The following is an 18,162-nucleotide window of genomic DNA, read 5'->3' as shown; positions in this document are numbered from 1 at the left end:
TCTGAACCTTTCTTAAATGATCTAGCAGTCAGCCAATGGAACTTACTACAAAAGGGTCTGAATGTGGATAAAATTTTGGCATAAATGCAATATATTAATAGTAGATTCCAAGTCTGTTCACAGCCCCTACAGCCTGAGACTACTTTGTGCATGCATGATTTAGACATGAAATATTTACACACCAACTCCAAACAGAACCAACTGATAAACATTTAATTTTTGTTAGGTGACTTTAAAAATATGCTTCACAAATTGAAACCTCAGTTCAATTTATTCATTGCCAGGAGGCTTGTACCGCAGTGGGTTTAAATAAGTTGTTTCAGGATCTATATAATATATTTTACTGGGTCACTTAGCACTGAAGACCATAGGAAGCTTTTTTATTTCATGAAGTTCTTTGCAACTTAGAAGCTTGCCACTTTTACCAAAATAATTGTTTCAATAAAAATTGAGACATATAATTTTAACTATATTAAGTTTGATAACTGAGGCCAGGAGAACAGCTATACACAAAACAGATACAGTTTTTGTATAATGGGAAATTACGAGGGAGTAGTGGGTTTCTCCCCCAAATGCCTATTTAAAAACTCAATGTGAAAAAAATATTGATGGAATTCTCACCCCTGTTCACAGATGGTGACACCAAACTACAAAAGTGACTTGAATGTTGATATTTTACCTCTAGAAACACCTGCTCCAATCCTGCCCAAATGAAAGCTCATTATATCTATTGTATAAACAAGGAGATAAATGCCTACTTGAGAACTGGTGAGTCAAAATGAACTCCAACAAATCAGCTCTTCTTCCAACATCGTAATATAGCTTGCCTTTTCTTCCCTCATCTGAAACTCGGAGGTGGCTGAGCTAGTATTTGAATTTGAACGACAGAAGTATGCCCTGAACATGTGTATCAGATTTCATTTCCGTGCCACATGATAGCCAGCAGAATGTGCAACTGGTCCACAGCTCTCTTGAAGACAATTAAGTTTTCAGTGAACCAAAATCTAGGTTTTCAAAAGTTTCCAGTGTTACGGAAATGATGGGTGGCAGTGTTACGGAAATGACGGGTTAAAGTTGTTACAATGTTACAAATATTATGTCAATGTATCTTTTCAGCTTGACAGCTCAGGAAAGATACCTAGTTTTATAAATTCATATAAAATCAGTAGAATCATAGAATCATAGAGTTGGAAGAGACCACAAGGGCCATCGAGTCCAACCCCCTGCCAAGCAGGAAACACCATCAGAGCACTCCTGACATATGGTTGTCAAGCCTCTGCTTAAAGACCTCCAAAGAAGGAGACTCCACCACACTCCTTGGCAGCAAATTCCACTGTCGAACAGCTCTTACTGTCAGGAAGTTCTTCCTAATGTTTAGGTGGAATCTTCTTTCTTGTAGTTTGGATCCATTGCTCCGTGTCCGCTTCTCTGGAGCAGCAGAAAACAACCTTTCTCCCTCCTCTATGTGACATCCTTTTATATATTTGAACATGGCTATCATATCACCCCTTAACCTCCTCTTCTCCAGGCTAAACATGCCCAGCTCCCTTAGCCGTTCCTCATAAGGCATCGTTTCCAGGCCTTTGACCATTTTGGTTGCCCTCCTCTGGACACGTTCCAGTTTGTCAGTGTCCTTCTTGAACTGTGGTGCCCAGAACTGGACACAGTACTCCAGGTGAGGTCTGACCAGAGCAGAATACAGTGGCACTATTACTTCCCTTGATCTAGATGCTATACTTCTATTGATGAGGCCCAGAATCGCATTGGCTTTTTTAGCTGCCGCGTTGCACTGTTGGCTCATGTCAAGTTTGTGGTCAATCAAGACTCCTAGATCCTTTTCACATGTACTGCTCTCAAGCCAGGTGTCGCCCATCTTGTATTTGTGCCTCTCATTTTTTATGCCCAAGTGCAATACTTTACATTTCTCCCTGTTAAAGTTCATCTTGTTTGTTTTGGCCCAGTTCTCTAATCTGTCAAGGTCGTTTTGAAGTGTGATCCTGTCCTCTGGGGTGTTAGCCACCCCTCCCAGTTTGGTGTCATCTGCAAATTTGATCAAGATGCCCTTGAGTCCATCATCCAAGTCGTTGATAAAGATGTTGAATAAGACCGGGCCCAAGACAGAACCCTGTGGCACCCCACTAGTCACTCTTCTCCAGGATGAAGAGGAACCATTGATGAGCACCCTTTGGGTTCGGTCAGTCAGCCAGTTACAAATCCACTGAGTGGTAGCATAGTTTGACCGATTCTCTTCATTCCAACGCCATTTTGGCGTTAGAGGAAAGGACTCCTTTACCTTTCTCTCCTGCCATAATCTCTCAAGCGTGAGGGCACATACACAACACCCCACCCAAAGGTGGCAATCACTGAACTGATAACTGACCATAAAATCCCAAGAGCTCATCCCCAGACTTGCCCCAGGACAAGAATATGTAAAGAGTTCTACTGCTCTTTGGTAATAGGTACTTGAGAGGTGTTAAGAGACATGCCTGGGCATGTTTGCCAAGGTTGAACTAGTATAATCCCTGTCTACCCCATCCCTTTTGTGACATGTCAGTGATGTAATGAGGATGTATCAGTGATGCTGTACAAACTGTATTCTGGGATATTGTGGGAAGTTTTAAAAGTTGATATTACCCCATGCTCGGGGTTCTTACTCCTGTGGGGACCTGTTGAGCAACTATAAAGTTAATGGTCTACTGACCGCTGTTTTGCTCCAAATTACTTGGCTGGAACTTCCTTCTTTTACTGACCGCATGGACCCTCAGAGGACTTGCACCCCGACGAGCTGTGCTGTTGAGTAGTCTCTCACCCCAGAATTTTTCCTTATCACCAGATAAAAAGTTGATGACCAAAGTCATTGATTAGCATGATTAGCATGACCAGATACAAGGGAGGACATGCTCATGTATCTTTCATAAAAGGTAAAGGGACCCCTGACCATTAGGTCCAGTCATGACCGACTCTGGAGTTGCAGTGCTCATCTCGCTTTATTGGCCAAGGGAGCTGGCATATAGCTTCCAGGTCATGTGGCTTTCATAGTAAAGCATTAAAAGGAATTTGAGCAAGTGAATGGATGCCAAAAGCTACAGGTCTGGAATTTCCTTCCTTTACACACCTGGTTAAGCCCAGGAGCAAAGTCCTCTGAAACTGCCCCTCCCAGGTGTGATTCTTATTGACCATAAATCAACAGTATTAAAACTTCTTATTTACCATGGTGGCAATGGTGGGTCCTGCCTCTTGGGCCTTAGCCATGCCTCGTTGCCTTAAAAAGCAACTTTAACACATGATTGCAGCCTGAGAAGGAATAAAAGCTGTTGCCATTGAAAAAAAACATTTGCTCTATGCTCTGTCTCTCAGCAACAGCATTTGTAGCCAAAAAGCAAAAACCCAAAACCAAGGGCTGAACTTCAAGGAGCTGCTTGGCAAACCCAAGGCAGTGGTACGTGGTGCAAACAGTGACAAAGCAGCTTTTCTGCACTGGGCAAGTTTGCAACCGGATGGCCAAGAAGGAAAAACTGGCCAAGCAACAGATGTAAAGTTACTAAGCACAAGTATGAGGAAGGAAATCCTATTGTACTTAGGCCTGTCATTGATTTGCAGGCGGGATCCAACTACATTCATTAAGTGGATTGGGTGCTCTTATACAACAAACTCTACAAGAAGGAAGATAAACAAACTGGAATTTTTTTGAAGTAAGGAAAGTTATACAAAAAAAATGCACAGGGAAGTGGTGGGATTACAGTTACAGCATCATATAACTCCCAGCCAAAAATAAATTGGGACACTCTGAACAACAAGCAACACACCAGCTAATAATATACTGACAATATTTTTATAACACTATACTGTTTCAAAATTCATAAACAGAAGACATATAATATGTGCATGGAGTCACAAACTAATAAGAATCAAATGTTCCATGAACAGGAATGGTAGGAGTGGTAAGTTGCTGTCAAAGATCACTGAAATGGAGGCAAAATGCCTTTCCACAGTCAATATCCTACAAACGTGAGATGATGGGTGATGCAAACATCGCAATAGGGTGCTCCAAGCACAGCAGCAGACTACGGTTCTTCCAGGATAATGAACTGTTTCAATGATAAATCTTCACCAGCAAATTAATAGTCCCCAAAGTACATCAAATGGCCATGGATCAGCTATCACTAAAAAATGTAGTAAGCTGATGGTGTAAAAATAAATTGGAATCAATATTCAATAAACAACTGCTGTCATGTGACCTCTCTGCAAACCAATTGCAGTGAATGCTTAACATGCAGGTCATCTAGAAGTGACCCTTGTGCAAGGCTGGGCAGCCTCAGGCTCTGGGACCAATGCAGCTTCACCAGGCCTTTTTACCTGGCCATACAGCCTCAAAGGCCAAGCTTTGCACCCCAAGTGGTTCTTTTGCTGGGGTGCAACATGTCCTTCAACTCTGATGACTCTTGCTTACCTGGGTGGAAGATATACAGGGGTGTGCAACTGTGTATAGAAACTACTATCTTGCATAAATGTAAACTTTATATTCAAGCTCTGAAAAAGTTTGCGTCTGGCCCTGCCCACCACTGGCGCATGGTTCCCAGAAGGTTGCCCAAAAGGGAATTCATATCTTGGGGCTGAACAGGTTCTTCATCCCTGCCTTAGTGGAATGTATTGCTGGGTCAATGTCTGTGGGAAACACTGTGTGTGCATGTGCCTCCCCAGTACATTGTGTGAAGCTTTGGTGATGCACGACTGCCAGAAATTCCTTGCTGGAAAAGTTGCACCCTTTGAAAGTCCTCTTTCTGTTTTTTTTTTTTTTTTTTTAAAATAAATAAATATTTTATTAAATTTTCTTTCCAACAGTCAGAAAAATACAGAATAAAGAAAGAAAGAAAAGAACAAAGAAAAAAAGAAATATGAAATATGAAAAACCAACTTTTCCAAAATATTTTTACCATTCCAACTGGACTTCCCCACATCTTCCGAACCCTGCATTCTTTGCAATAAACACATCAGCAATTTGTTACCTTATTTCATGTCTTAGTGTATCTTTCGAATATTATGTTTCTAAATTCGAAATACTGTATCTCAGTTATTTGTACCTTTAAAATAAACATAATGTAGTTATTTCATGTTTCCACCTCGTCTTTCTTATAACTAACTTTTCAATTCACCACATCGAGTTGCTGAAGCTAAAATTTCCAAATCATGCACATTCTTAACATTCATACAACTTATAATGTTTTTGCAAATAGTCCTTAAATTTTTTCCAGTCCTCTTCCATTGTTTCCTCTCCCAAATCTCGGATTCTGCCAGTCATTTCAGCCAGTTCCATGTAGTCCATCAATTGCATCTGCCATTCCTCCAGTGTGGGTAAATCTTGTGTCTTCCAATACTTTGCGATGAGAATTCTTGCTGCTGTAGTGGCATACATAATGAAAGTCCTCTTTCTGGAAAGGTGGCGGGGGCAGGGAATCACCAAATTTGAAATTAAAGGTGAAGATTCTTTTTGAATTAACCATCTGCTTTATTTTTTTTCTCCTTGTGCAAGGTCTGTGAGATTTAGACCTGTCAGCAGCCTCCGACATGGTTGATCACGAACTTTTGGACCACCACCTTGCCGACGTGGGGATTCAGGGCACAGTTCAACAATGGCTGCACTCTTTTATCTCAGGTCGGGGACAGAGGGTGGCGCTAGGGAGGGAGTTGTCGCCGTGGCACTCCTTGATGTGTGGAGTCTCGCAGGGTGCAATCCTTTCCCCGATACTTTTAAATATCTTTATACATCCCCTTGACCAGATTGTCTGGAGATTTGGGCTGGGTTGTCATCAATATGCTGATGACACCCAGCTTTATCTGTTGATGGACGGCCGCCCTGACTCGGCCCCGGACACACTGACCAGATGCTTGGAAGCTGTGGCTGGATGGCTGCGTGGGAGCCACTTGAAGTTAAATCCTTCGAAGACAGAGATCCTCTGGCTGGGTCCGAACGACATGGGGTTGGGGGGCCAACTCCCATCTTTTGCGGGGGGCTCAATTAGTGTCAGCGCCTTCTGTCAAGAGCTTGGGTGTAACCTTCGTTGCCTCCCTTTCCATGGAGGTGCAGGTTGCACCCACAGCAAAAGTGGCATTTTTCCATCTCCGCCATATTAAGCAGTTGGTCCCTTACCATTCTCGCCCTGATTTGGCCACAGTGATCCATGCGATGGTCACCTCCAGGCTTGACTACTGTAATTTGCTCTACGCGGGGCTGCCCTTGAAGCTGACCCAGAAACTCCAGCGGGTGTAGAATGCCGCGGCAAGGCTCCTTACGGGGTCCTTGCCGCGGGATCACATTCAGCCACTGCACTGGCTCCCGGTGGAGTACAGGGTCAGGTTTAAGGTGCTGGTTTTGACCTTTAAAGCCCTATGCGGCCTAGGACCCATGTACCTACAGGACCACCTCTCCTGGTATGCCGCACAGAGGACCTTGAGGTGATTAGATTGGTCTCAACTAGGGCCATGGCCTTTTCAGTACTGGCCCCGACTTGGTGGAATGCTCTTTCACAAGAGACGAGGGCCCTGCAGGACTTGACATCTTTCCGCAAGGCCTGCAAGACAGAGCTGTTCTGCCTGGCCTTTGGTTTGGACTCAGTCTGACCCTTATGTTTCCCTCCCCTTATGGTTTTGATCTATGGGCTACTATTAAAATGAGGCTGCATTTTAAATTGTATTTTTAACCTGTATTTTAAATTGTGTTTTTTTTTTCTCCTCCCCTATTATGTTTTTATTGTAATTTATGGGTGTTAGCTGCCCCGAGCTCGGCTCTGGCCTGGGAGGGTGGGGTATAAATAAAATTTTACTATCATCATCATGGCACTGAACTGTCTACATGCAGGGCAAGTTTAGTCACCCAGGGCTTCCTGCTTCAGAAGCCACTTTGTTTTTATGACAGTTTAACTCTCTTCCACTCCTCCATTTCACTTTCAGCTTCCTCCAGCTGCATTTCTGACTCACTCTACAAAACATTTTGCACAGTGGCTGCCTCGTGTTGCGAAGCAGGAAGTATAATCATCTTGACACACGTCTTGGGGTTCCTCCTCTGCTCCCACTTCAAATAGGTGGTGCTGTTTCACACTCTTAAGAAGAAGGGGCTGGGGAAGAATGTTCCTCTGTTGTCTTAGGGCCTCATGCGCTCTGATTGGCTCACCTTGCTTCCTCTTGTCTTTCTCACTCCATAGCTTCCATGTGTCTACTCAAGAAATAAAACTCTCATATTCTTGAGTGTTTGAGGCTCTGCATTTGACTGCCCTGCAATGCATTTGTCTGGCTTTCAACCCCATTTTACATCAGATTAACCAGTGAAAGATGCAATTAAGAAGTATAATCAATCCACTATCAATATCAAAACCAATATTAGACCTAGTTATTAGATTAGATCTAATCACATTTTCCACTTTCTAGTAGAATCTCCCCACCCGCCTCCAACTGCCATCATGAAAATTGCTTGTGGACTATAGGAAAGTATATGCAAGCAGTATCTGCACCGCACAACTGTAATAAAAATATGAAGAAAGAGCACTAACATTTACTACATCAGAATTCCTTAATTACTGTAGTATGTGATCAAAGAAACTGGCAATATTTAGTGGGCCTCTTCTGCCCCCTGGTGTCTAATCTTTATACAACAATGTGCAACAAATTGCCTATTTCTGACTTGGGGGATTACTGTACGTATAGAGTAGCTTTTGGAAGCTTTGCTGTTGTTGTTGTTGTTTAGTCGTTTAGTTGTGTCCGACTCTTTGTGACCCCCTGGACCAGAGCACGCCAGGCACTCCTGTCTTCCACTGCCTCTCACAGCTTGGTCAAACTCATGCTGGTAGCTTCAAGAACACTATCCAACCATCTAGTCCTCTGTCGCCCCCTTCTCCTTGTGCCCTCCATCTTTCCCAACATCAGGGTCTTTTCCAGAGAGTCTTCTCTTCTCATGAGGTGGCCAAAGTCTTGGAGCCTCAGCTTCAGGATCTGTCCTTCCAGTGAGCACTTAGGGCTGATTTCCTTCAGAATGGATGGGTTTGATCTTCTTGCAGTCCATGGGACTCTCAAGAGTCTCCTCCAGCACCATAATTCAAAAGCATCCATTCTTCAGCGATCAGCCTTCTTTATGGTCCAGCTCTCATTTCCACACATCACTACTCGGAAAACCATAGCTTTAACTATATGGACCTTTGTCAGCAAGGTGATGTCTCTGCTTTTTGAGATGCTGTCTAGGTTTGTCATTGCCCTTCTCCCAAGAAGCAGGCGTCTTTTAATTTCATGGCTGCTGCCACCATCTGCAGTGATCATGGAGCCTAAGAAAGTAAAACCTGTCACTGCCTCCATTTCTTCCCCTTCTATTTGCCAGGAGGTGATGGGACCAGTGGCCATGATCTTCATTTTTTTGATATTGAGCTTCAAACCATATTTTGTGCTCTCCTCATTCACCCTCATTAAAAGGTTCTTTAATTCCTCCTCACTTTCTGCCATCAAGGTTGTGTCATCTGCATATTGGAGGTTGTTGATATTTCTTCTGGCAATCTTAGTTCCGGTTTGGGATTCATCCAGCCCAGCCTTTCGCATGATGAATTCTGCATATAAGTTAAATAAGCAGGGAGACAATATACAGCCTTCTTGTACTCCTTTCCCAATTTTGAACCAATCAGTTGTTCCATATCCAGTTCTAACTGTAGCTTCTTGTCCCACATAGAGATTTCTCAGGAGACAGATGAGGTGATCGGGCACTCCCATTTCTTTAAGAACTTGCCATAGTTTGCTGTGGTTGACACAGTCAAAGGCTTTTGCATAGTCAATGAAGCAGAAGTAGATGTCTTTCTGGAACTCTCTAGCTTTCTCCATAATCCAGCGCATGTTTGCAATTTGGTCTCTGGTTCCTCTGCCCCTTCTAAATCCAGCTTGCACTTCTAAGAGTTCACGGTCTCGGTCTGCAATTGTGAGGTAGTTGTAGCATTCTTTGGCAATGCCCTTCTTTGGGATTGGGAAGTAGACTGATCTTCTCCAATCCTCTGGCCACTGCTGAGTTTTCCAAACTTGCTGGCATATTGAGTGTAGCACCTTAACAGCATCATCTTTTAAAATTTTAAATAGTTCAGCTGGAATACCATCACTTCCACTGGCCTTGTTATTAGCAGTGCTTTCTAAGGCCCATTTGACTTCACTTTCCAGGATGTCTGGCTCAAGGTCAGCAACCACACTACCTGGGGTGTACGAGACATCCATATCTTTCTGGTATAATTCCTCTGTGTATTCTTGCCACCTCTTCTTGATGTCTTCTGCTTCTGTTAGGTCCTTACCACTTTTGTCCTTTATTATGGTAATCTTTGTACGAAATGTTCCTTTCATATCTCCAATTTTCTTGAACAGATCTCTGGTTCTTCCCATTCTGTTGTTTTCCTCTATTTCTTTGCATTGCTCGTTTAAGAAGGCCTTCTTGTCTCTCCTTGCTATTTTTTGGAAATCTGCATTCAATTTCCTGTATCTTTCACTATCTCCCTTGCATTTCGCTTGCCTTCTCTCCCCCGCTATTTGTAAGGACTCGTTGGACAGCCACTTTGCTTTCTTGCATTTCCTTTGCATTGGGATGATTTTCGTTGCTGCCTCCTGTATAATGTTGCGAGCCTCCATCCATAGTTCTTCAGGCACTCTGTCCACTAAATCCTTAAACCTGTTCCTCACTTCTACTGTGTATTCATAAGGGATTTGATTTAGATTGTATCTTACCGGCCCAGTGGTTTTTCCTGCTTTCTTCAGATTAAGCTGGAATTTTGCTATAAGAAGCTGATGATCTGAGCCAGTCAGCTCCAGGTCTTGTTTTTGCTGGCTGTATAGAGCTTCTCCATCTTTGGCTGCAGAGAATATAATCAATCTGATTTCGATGCTGCCCATCTGGTGATGTCCATGTGTAGAGTCGTCTCTTGTGTTGTTGGAAAAGCATGTTTGTGGTGACCAGCTTGTTCTCTTGACAGAACTCTATTAGCCTTTGCCCTGCTTCGTTTTGATCTCCAAGGCCAAACTTGCCAGTTGTTCCTTTTATCTCTTGATTCCCTACTTTAGCATTCCAATCCCCTATAATGAGAAGAACATCCTTCTTTGGTGTCACTTCTATAAGGTCTTGTAAGGCTTCATAGAATTGGTCAATTTCAGTTTCTTCAGCACCAGTAGTTGGTGCATAAACTTGGATTACTGTGATGTTAAGAGGTCTGCCTTGGATTCGTATCGAGATCATTCTATCATTTTTAAGATTGCATCCCAGTACAGCTTTCACCACTCTTTTGTTGACTATGAGGGCCACTCCATTTCTTTTACGGGATTCTTGCCCACCGTAGTAGATATGATGGTCATCCAAACTGAATTCGCCCATTCCCATCCATTTTAGTTCACTGATGCCCAGGATGTCAATATTTATTCTTGCCATCTCATTTTTGACCACCTCCAACTTACCCAGGTTCATGGTTCTTACATTCCAGGTTCCTATGCAATATTTTTCTTTACAGCATTGGACTTTCCTTTCGCTTCCAGGCATATCCGCAACTGAGCGTCCTTTCGGCTTTGGCCCAGCCGCTTCATCAGCTCTGAATCTACTTGTACTTGTCCTCCGCTCTTCCCCAGTAGCATGTTGGACGCCTTCTGACCTGAGGGGCTCATCTTCCAGCGTCATAACTTTTATATGCCTGTTGTTTTTGTCCATGGAGTTTTCTTGGCAGGGATACTGGAGTGGCTTGCCGGTTCCTCCTCCAGGTGGATCATGTTTGGTCAAAACTCTCCACTATGACCTGTCCATCTTGGGTGCCCTCCTTGGCATAGTTCATAGCTTCTCTGAGTTATTCAAGCCCCTTCGCCACGGCAAGGCAGTGATCCATGAAGGGGTTTTGGAAGCTACCTAGCATGATAATTATAAAACTAAAGAGAGGTGATGTGTCCAATTCCAATTTAATTACTGTAAATGGTTCCTAAAAAAGAATGACTGATATGGATAGTGAAAATAATTGAGGGATAAAAAGGTAAAAAGAAAGCTAGGTAAAGGTAAAGGACCCCTGGATGGTTAAGTCCAGTCAAAGGCAACTATTGGGTTGCTGTGCTCATCTCGCTTTCAGGCCAAGGGAGCTGGCATTTGTCCACAGACAGAATTCCAGGTCATGTGGCCAGCATGACTAAACCACTTCTGGCACAATGGAACACCGTGACGGATGTCAGAGTGCATGGAAACACGGTTTACCTTCCCGCCGCAGCAGAAGCTATTTATCTACTCACACTGGTTGGCTTTCAAACTGCCAGGTTGGCAGGAGCTGGGACAGAGCAACAGGAGCTCAGCCCTTCGCGGGGATTTGAACCGCCGATCTTCTGATTGGCAAGCCCAAGAGGCTCAGTGGTTTAGACCACTGCACCACCCATGTCCCTAATTGAGGGATAACCACTATATCTGCAGTGCAGTATGCAAACTGTCAACTTACACTCTGAATATACACACATTGCTTTTGCTACTTGCTCTTATGGTGCTGTACCCGTCTAAACCCTACAAGTAGCCAAATATTTATTTTAATGAAGAGCAGCACCATGAAATATCCCCTGCTGTTATGGCAAAGCATAAGCAACTCCAAGGGATTTCAAAATAGCATCAAACATTTATAACTCATCATTTGTCTGGAGACCCAAGCAACTGGTTTATATCACCACCCAAAACTGCCATCAGCATGGTGTGTAGTTACTGTATTTGGTAGACTAAAATGAAACAAAACAGCAGAGAGATGAATTGGCTGGGCAGACAAGTGAAAACATGGATAATTTCACTAGGCCAATATGGCACTTGGCAACAGACACGTACTTGAACATCTGTCCCTAGAAGTACATGAGACGCAGGCCCACTGATACAGTTATTTTAACCCTTGGTTCTCATGTCTAGCTGATCTTTGCACTTGGCATTATGGTGCAGGAAAGAAGTGTATAGCCCAGTACACTTCTTTCTTTTCTTTTTTTTACCTATGAGGAAATTTGGAGTGTGTCAGTTTATCTCTTGTTAAAGGGACTGCCCTGCATAACCATGCTTCTTAATGTGCACTTCAGGAAGGGATGTGGGGGATGTGCACCTTCTGTTTAAGCAGCTTCATAAGAGTTGCAAGGCACAAATGGGGAGAATAACTGGGAAAAGTTCTGTTGCACAAGCAGAAATCATTGTGCTGACAGAATTAGTTGATGAATACTGATAAGAACCTCACCGCCGCCACCTCGGGAATCCTCATGTCGAGTTAGGTGATGATATCTTGAGAGTAGGGCTGGACAATACCTTGGGTACCTCGGGTTACAGACACTTCAGGTTACATACGCTTCAGGTTACAGACTCCGCTAGCCCAGAAATAGTACCTCGGGTTGAGAACTTTGCTTCAGGACAGTTTCAGGTTAAGAACAGACCTCCAGAACGAATTAAGTTCTTAACCCAAGGTACCACTGTATCTCAATATATATCCAGTTTAAAGTCCATATCGTGATATCAGTTTCATAATTTTTGACCTGGCAAAATATCACAAATCAAGATGTTTGTGCACGCGCTATGCCAAATTGCAATTTGGGGAAAAACATGAAGCTAGCCAATGCTTCTCTCGATTCCTGCAGCCCAGGGCTACAATTCATCCTCAGGATTGCAGGTGCCCCCATGCAGACATGTGACGTTGCACGCTGCGTTGTGGCGGCTGGCGGCAGCTCCTCTTCCTCCTATCTACAGCGAACAAAGCACCCTTTTCTGCTGGAGGGGCTCAGACACAAAAACAGAGACTTAGCCTCTGGGTTTGAGCCCCGCCCCCTGGAAAAGTATGCCTTGCTGCAGAGGTTGGAGCCTTACTGCTTCTCTCTTGGAGGCAACGTCACTGCCACCTGCTGGCTTTTTTCATTTGCTTTGTGGGTGCCCAGCCCCCACAATTATATTATTGTGGGTGCCCAGCCCCCACAATTATATTATTGTGGGTGCCCAAGCACCCATGCCCCCCTGGAGTTGGCACTTACAATGCAGCCCCTGTTAACTCTGCTGGCTCAGCTCTCCCCTGTCTCCTGCAGGGGGCAGCAAATCACAAGAACAGGTGCCGGCAAAAATCACAATGCAGGAAAAACCGTGAAGCCAGCCAATATACAAAGCGCCATCCTTATTTCAGACATTGTGATGTATTGGTATACCACAGTGTTTAGCTGGTGATATATCATGATGCTGTAAACCAGATATTGCCCAGCCCTACTTGAAAGGCAGCCAAACCTTTGTCAACAATGGGTGAAGTAATGTGAAAGTGACGCTTCAGTCCACCATCTTGAAAATGTTTAACAAGATCACCGCTTCCATCTTGGGAACCTTCATGCCAAGTTTGGTGACAATATCTCAAGGTGTCCGAAACTATAGGGACCCAAAGGGAGAACCTACTTTCAAAAATATATAGCAAATAAACTGCCTTGTGAATTTGTTGAAATGAGAATGCAGGGTATTTTATATAAATAATTATTTGCCCAAATTTCTCTTAATAGTCAGATCCACTGGCAAACAGAGGAATAGATAGATCAGTCACTGAACAATGAGTTAATCAAACTACCAAGCGCAAGTATCTGGGCCAAAGGAGGCAGGTGGGGAGGCTGCTGTGTTAACACTTCATGGGCAGAGTCAGGAGGCAATAAACAGCCAAGAAAAATAAAATTCCACAAACTTGCAGGGACACAGAAAACAGGGTTTTTTAAGCAACAGAGACATCAGTCTATTAAAAAAAATGTATTTATTCATTCTTTATATAAATAGATCTTTATTAAAAAAAAAAAACCAGAGCACACAAATATTCCAAAGTTTACAACGCTTGGGCTTGTCTAACAGTTTGCAACAAAAGGACAATTCAAAGCATCAATTCAAAGATGCTACAGGAAGTCCTTGACACGATTTTGGCCAGCATAACGTCAGAGGGCTCAGTCCTTTGGGTTGTGCATTTGTTGCAAAAGGAGTTGTGTGGGCCTTTGCATTCATAAACCGTTTGCAAGTCTTCTACCATGACATGCTTTTGACAAACATGACAGGCAAGCTAAGACTCCAAAAGCAAGGCATCAAGCCCTGAGCCAAGAATGAAAGCAAGCATCACCAACCGAGTCATTCCATTAAGTTCTCTCCTAGCCACAGTGGAAGGGACATAAGTAGTTTTTGGTTTAGCTTGGAGAAGCTCACTAGAACAAAGTTTGACTAGACAAAAAGACAAGCCTTGCAAGATTTGTTGTGAACATTCCTGCTGTTCAAGTGTCAAAAAAAAGAAAGAAAGCAAAAAAATCAAAACACCTGATAGAAAGAAGTAGTCCTTCAGAATTGAAGCTGCTTCACAAATGCCAGTGTAAGATTTTTTATCTTCACAGTTTTCGGTTGAAAACATCATCAAGTGAGGAAGGCCATTTGATTCCTGTTGCCTGGTTGGTCCAACAAGTTGTTGTTGCGCTCTCTCTCTCTCTATATATATATATGGATAATGCTTTAATCTCCAAGCGGTGTAACACAGATTAGTCAAATGATGCCTGGGAACAAATGTTGTCTGCAGCAGGGCATTGCCAAGAAATTCTCCAGCATCTAGAAGCATCAGTCCCTGCCCCAAAGACCTCTGGTTTACATTCAAGAGTCATCTGATGTAGACAGTCCCCTCGTTTCCTCAGTTCTCATTACAAGAAGGCTGTATGAATACCAACAAATGGGTTTGCTCATCCTTGATTGGGTCTTCGGGGGGAGGTTTCTGGAGACAAAAGAGAAATAGCAGTTTCTTAAAACAATTTAATGCAGTGTTTCCCAGCCGGGGGCCCCAGGATATTCCAATGGGGCCACATGTGAAAATCACGCAAATGGGGGGGGGGTTCATGTCACAGCACGAGGCTAGGGGGCCACAGAGGGAAGTGAGAAGTGAAGGGGGGAAACCATTATAGTTATTTCTTTAAAATCCTGTTTGGCTGGCTATCTGCTTGGCCAATCAGAAGTGGGTAAGGAGGCAGTCCACCAGGGCCTAGTGCTCCTTTTTTGCGATGTGTGTTTTCTTGGAGCAGTCCTGGTTTGTTTCCGGTGGGAGAGAGCGATTGCTGAGGCTCCCATTTTGACATGTAGAACGCATGATCCAGAACCCCCAGGTCAGGTAAGTGTGGTGGTTGTGTGACAATGGGTAGGGCTGGGTGAGCCGGAGCTGCTTATTGCTGCCCCCAGTGTTGGGCCTAGTGGCAGCCTGGGCCTCACTCTGCAAGGAGCAGCATGGTGCAATCTGTTCCAGCGCCTAGTGGATTGAGGCCTTTGGATGTTGCCGAGGGGTGCAGGGTCCATTGGCAGCGCCAGCCCAGCTCTGCAAGGCATGGGGTGAAATCTACCCCAGCGTCTAGCCAAGCAGGGTCATCTGGCGCTGCTGACTTTCATCTAGTAAATAACTAAGTGTCTACTCAGAAGAAAGCCACACTGAGTTCAGTGGGCCTTATTCCCAGGTAAGGGTGTGGGGGACTATAGTGTTTTATCTAGGCAGCCAGGGCTCCTCCGGATGACAAGATACGCTCGTACCTTGGTTGACGAACGCTTTGCAAGTCAAACATTTTAGCTCCCGAATGCCGCAAACCCGGAAGTGCATGTTCCGGTTTGTGAACATTCTTTGGAACCTGAACATCCGATGTACCTTCCAATTGGTTGCAGAAGCTTCCTGCAGCCAATTGGAAGCCATGCCTTGGTTTCCAAACATTTTGGAAGTCAAACGGACTTCCATAACGGATTCTGTTCGACTTCTGAGTTACAACTGTCTTTTTGTCCCAGGCCCATGAGAACAACTTGCTTTTTCAAATTCTCCCATATATATAGAACTCCCTCTGTGCCTTTTGGACTGTATCTGTAGGTTTCCCCCTCTGTGTCAAATGACTGGGGTCACATTAAGTGTTGTTTACCTTTTTATAATACATGGAAGATGGATCTCCCCCGGGAGGTTCTGGACTCTCCTTCTTTGGAGGTTTCTAAGCAGAGGTTGGGTGGCCACCTGTCAGAGATGCTGTAGCTGAGTTTCCTACATTGCAGGGGGTTGGACTAGATGACCCTCGGGGTCCCTTGCAGCTCCATTATTCTATGTTTTTCTGCTTCAACAATATTTCATTATGTTCCTATCGTTTTATGCTATTGTATTTTGTATAAATTATAAAAATTATAAACATGTTCTATTTACAAACAAAACATTTAAATAGCTACCTTTCTACTTGTAGGACGGGGGGGCATGGTCATAGCCAGGATTTTTGTTGAGGGGGGGCAGAACCTCATATTTGTATTGATTTTTTCTTATGGGGGTGCAGCTGCCCCCCGCTACATCCGGGGCAGGGGGCACAGGAAGGAAACAAGGTTGGGAAACACTGATGTAATGAATCAAATGGTTGTCTTTTTTTAGGAGGGAGAAAAAGCAACACGGAAATAAAATTGAAGCAGACTTCAGAAAGTAATCTGTTACCCAATACATTTTAAGTACTATAAATCTTCCTTACGGGCAACTCTGATTAAGTTATTTCAAGGAGAAACTAGAACCATCTGCCACACCATTAAAAGTGAGTGAGTGTGTGTGTGTGTGTGTGTGTGTGTGTGTGTGTGTCATTCTGAGCTTGTGCTTCTCACTCACACATTAGGTTGGCCTTAGATAGACTAGGATAGACTAGTGGCCAGTACTCACTTGAAGATCTTCAATGTGCTCTTCAAACATTTGTTTCAGAAACTTTCCAGGCTCAGGAATTGTAGGAAGAATCAACATTTTAATCCTTCAGAACATTAAAAAAGAAAAGAATTAATGGGTTCTAGATACCAAATTTTGTTTAACTCATTCAACGGTATTTCAGAATTGTTCTCATGATTTATTTAATATTCTACAGCCTTTTAAATGTGTCTGTGGGAAGAAGGGGTTTTGTTTTAATTAATTACTTGTTTTTATCCTGTATTTTGTTCTGGGAACCACCCTGAGATCCTATGATGAAGGGCAGTATATAAATCATAATCATAATAAATTTACACAAAACTGCACCATGCCAGAACGGTCATATTCTCCCTTATTTCATACCCCTATTCCAGGAACCTTTTAAAGTGAAAGCAGAGCTTTTTGGAAGATAGATATACCATATACAACACACTCAAACAGAAGCCATTAATAAGTCTCTTACCTCTTCAGGTGTATGAGGAATATGATAGTCAGGACTGCCACACATAATGGAAGGAGAATGTATAGAAGGAGAGAAAATGGAAAGTCTCTCTCATCTGAAAAAACAAAGAATGAGAAGTAGTCAGGCACCTGACTCCCATTTAGGAATTTAAAAAGCTGTAATAGCAACAGAGTAGCTTTCCTTTCTATTTCATTTCATGTATATGATTAATATTACCCTTTAATCTCATTTTCTAATTCCCTTCCAACACTATTTCTGGCCTTCTCCGCTCAGAAAAGGGGAACTTGATGGAGAAAATTATAATCATAATTACCATTATAATCTCTTTCCCCAGCTGTTTGCTAAATGCATGCATGTTCTATCAAAACCTCATTCCCCGCCTGAAAAGTTGAGTGAGCACCAAGGGGTGTAAGTGCCCAGAATGTTTGTTTTCCTCATTCCCTGCCTGACCTTTTCACCATTAATCTATAAAAAAGAAATGCTCTTCTGCTGGTATTTGTGTTGAAAGGCCAACAAGAAAACTTTTGCTGTTCGTTAACTCTATGTTGGCTAGGATTAACATTCAACATTTGACAGTGACCAAGTTCTCAAAAACTGCTAAGTGAAAAATTTGCTGCTTCTTTTCTATAGAAACAAATTCCTGCCCTGCTTGTCTTAGCATGTTGTTTTAAAGCAATGGATTTTGAGGGTTGTTTTGCTCTCACAATAAGTAGCAGTTGTGCTTTGAAATAATAAATGTAAAAATGCTTTCATTGCTTTGTCCATTTTTGGATTTTCTCTTAGAAGATGATCATGAATAAAACTTTGTTGTTTCTGATGCAGCAATGTATTAACTATTTGGAATGAAAAGTTGCAATCTATAAAACTAACCTTGCTGTTTCTTATGCTGTGCAAGATTATTCAATGGAACCAGATTCAATATATATTTCCAACCAAAGGCAAAACTAATTAAAAATAATTTTAGATCTATTGAAAAATTTCCTCCATGAAACTTTCATG

At 43.0% G+C, this 18,162-nt stretch overlaps 1 protein-coding gene across 2 annotated transcripts in view; it reads right to left on the bottom strand.

The window, feature by feature from the left end:
- Positions 1 to 13,738: 13,738 nt before the first annotated feature.
- The window catches only part of IL13RA1 (interleukin 13 receptor subunit alpha 1), a 30,477-nt gene continuing 26,053 nt past the window's right edge, over positions 13,739 to 18,162 (bottom strand). The window contains exons 8-10 of one of the 2 annotated variants that reach the window (XM_028715003.2): positions 17,164 to 17,257; positions 16,683 to 16,767; positions 13,739 to 14,744 (exon numbers count right to left, since the gene is read on the bottom strand). In XM_028715003.2, the coding sequence (XP_028570836.1) occupies positions 14,664 to 14,744; positions 16,683 to 16,767; positions 17,164 to 17,257 (260 nt within the window). In that variant the 3' untranslated portion in view covers positions 13,739 to 14,663. Of the gene's footprint in view, positions 14,745 to 16,682; positions 16,768 to 17,163; positions 17,258 to 18,162 lie in introns of those variants that run through there. The other variant, XM_028715004.2, reaches the window with a different exon arrangement.

Source organism: Podarcis muralis, chromosome Z, assembly GCF_964188315.1.
Source record: "Podarcis muralis chromosome Z, rPodMur119.hap1.1, whole genome shotgun sequence".
In the NCBI taxonomy this organism is placed as follows: domain Eukaryota; kingdom Metazoa; phylum Chordata; class Lepidosauria; order Squamata; family Lacertidae; genus Podarcis; species Podarcis muralis.
The sequence above is the reverse complement of the archived record's forward strand: the minus strand, read 5'-3'. Positions and strand labels throughout refer to the sequence as shown.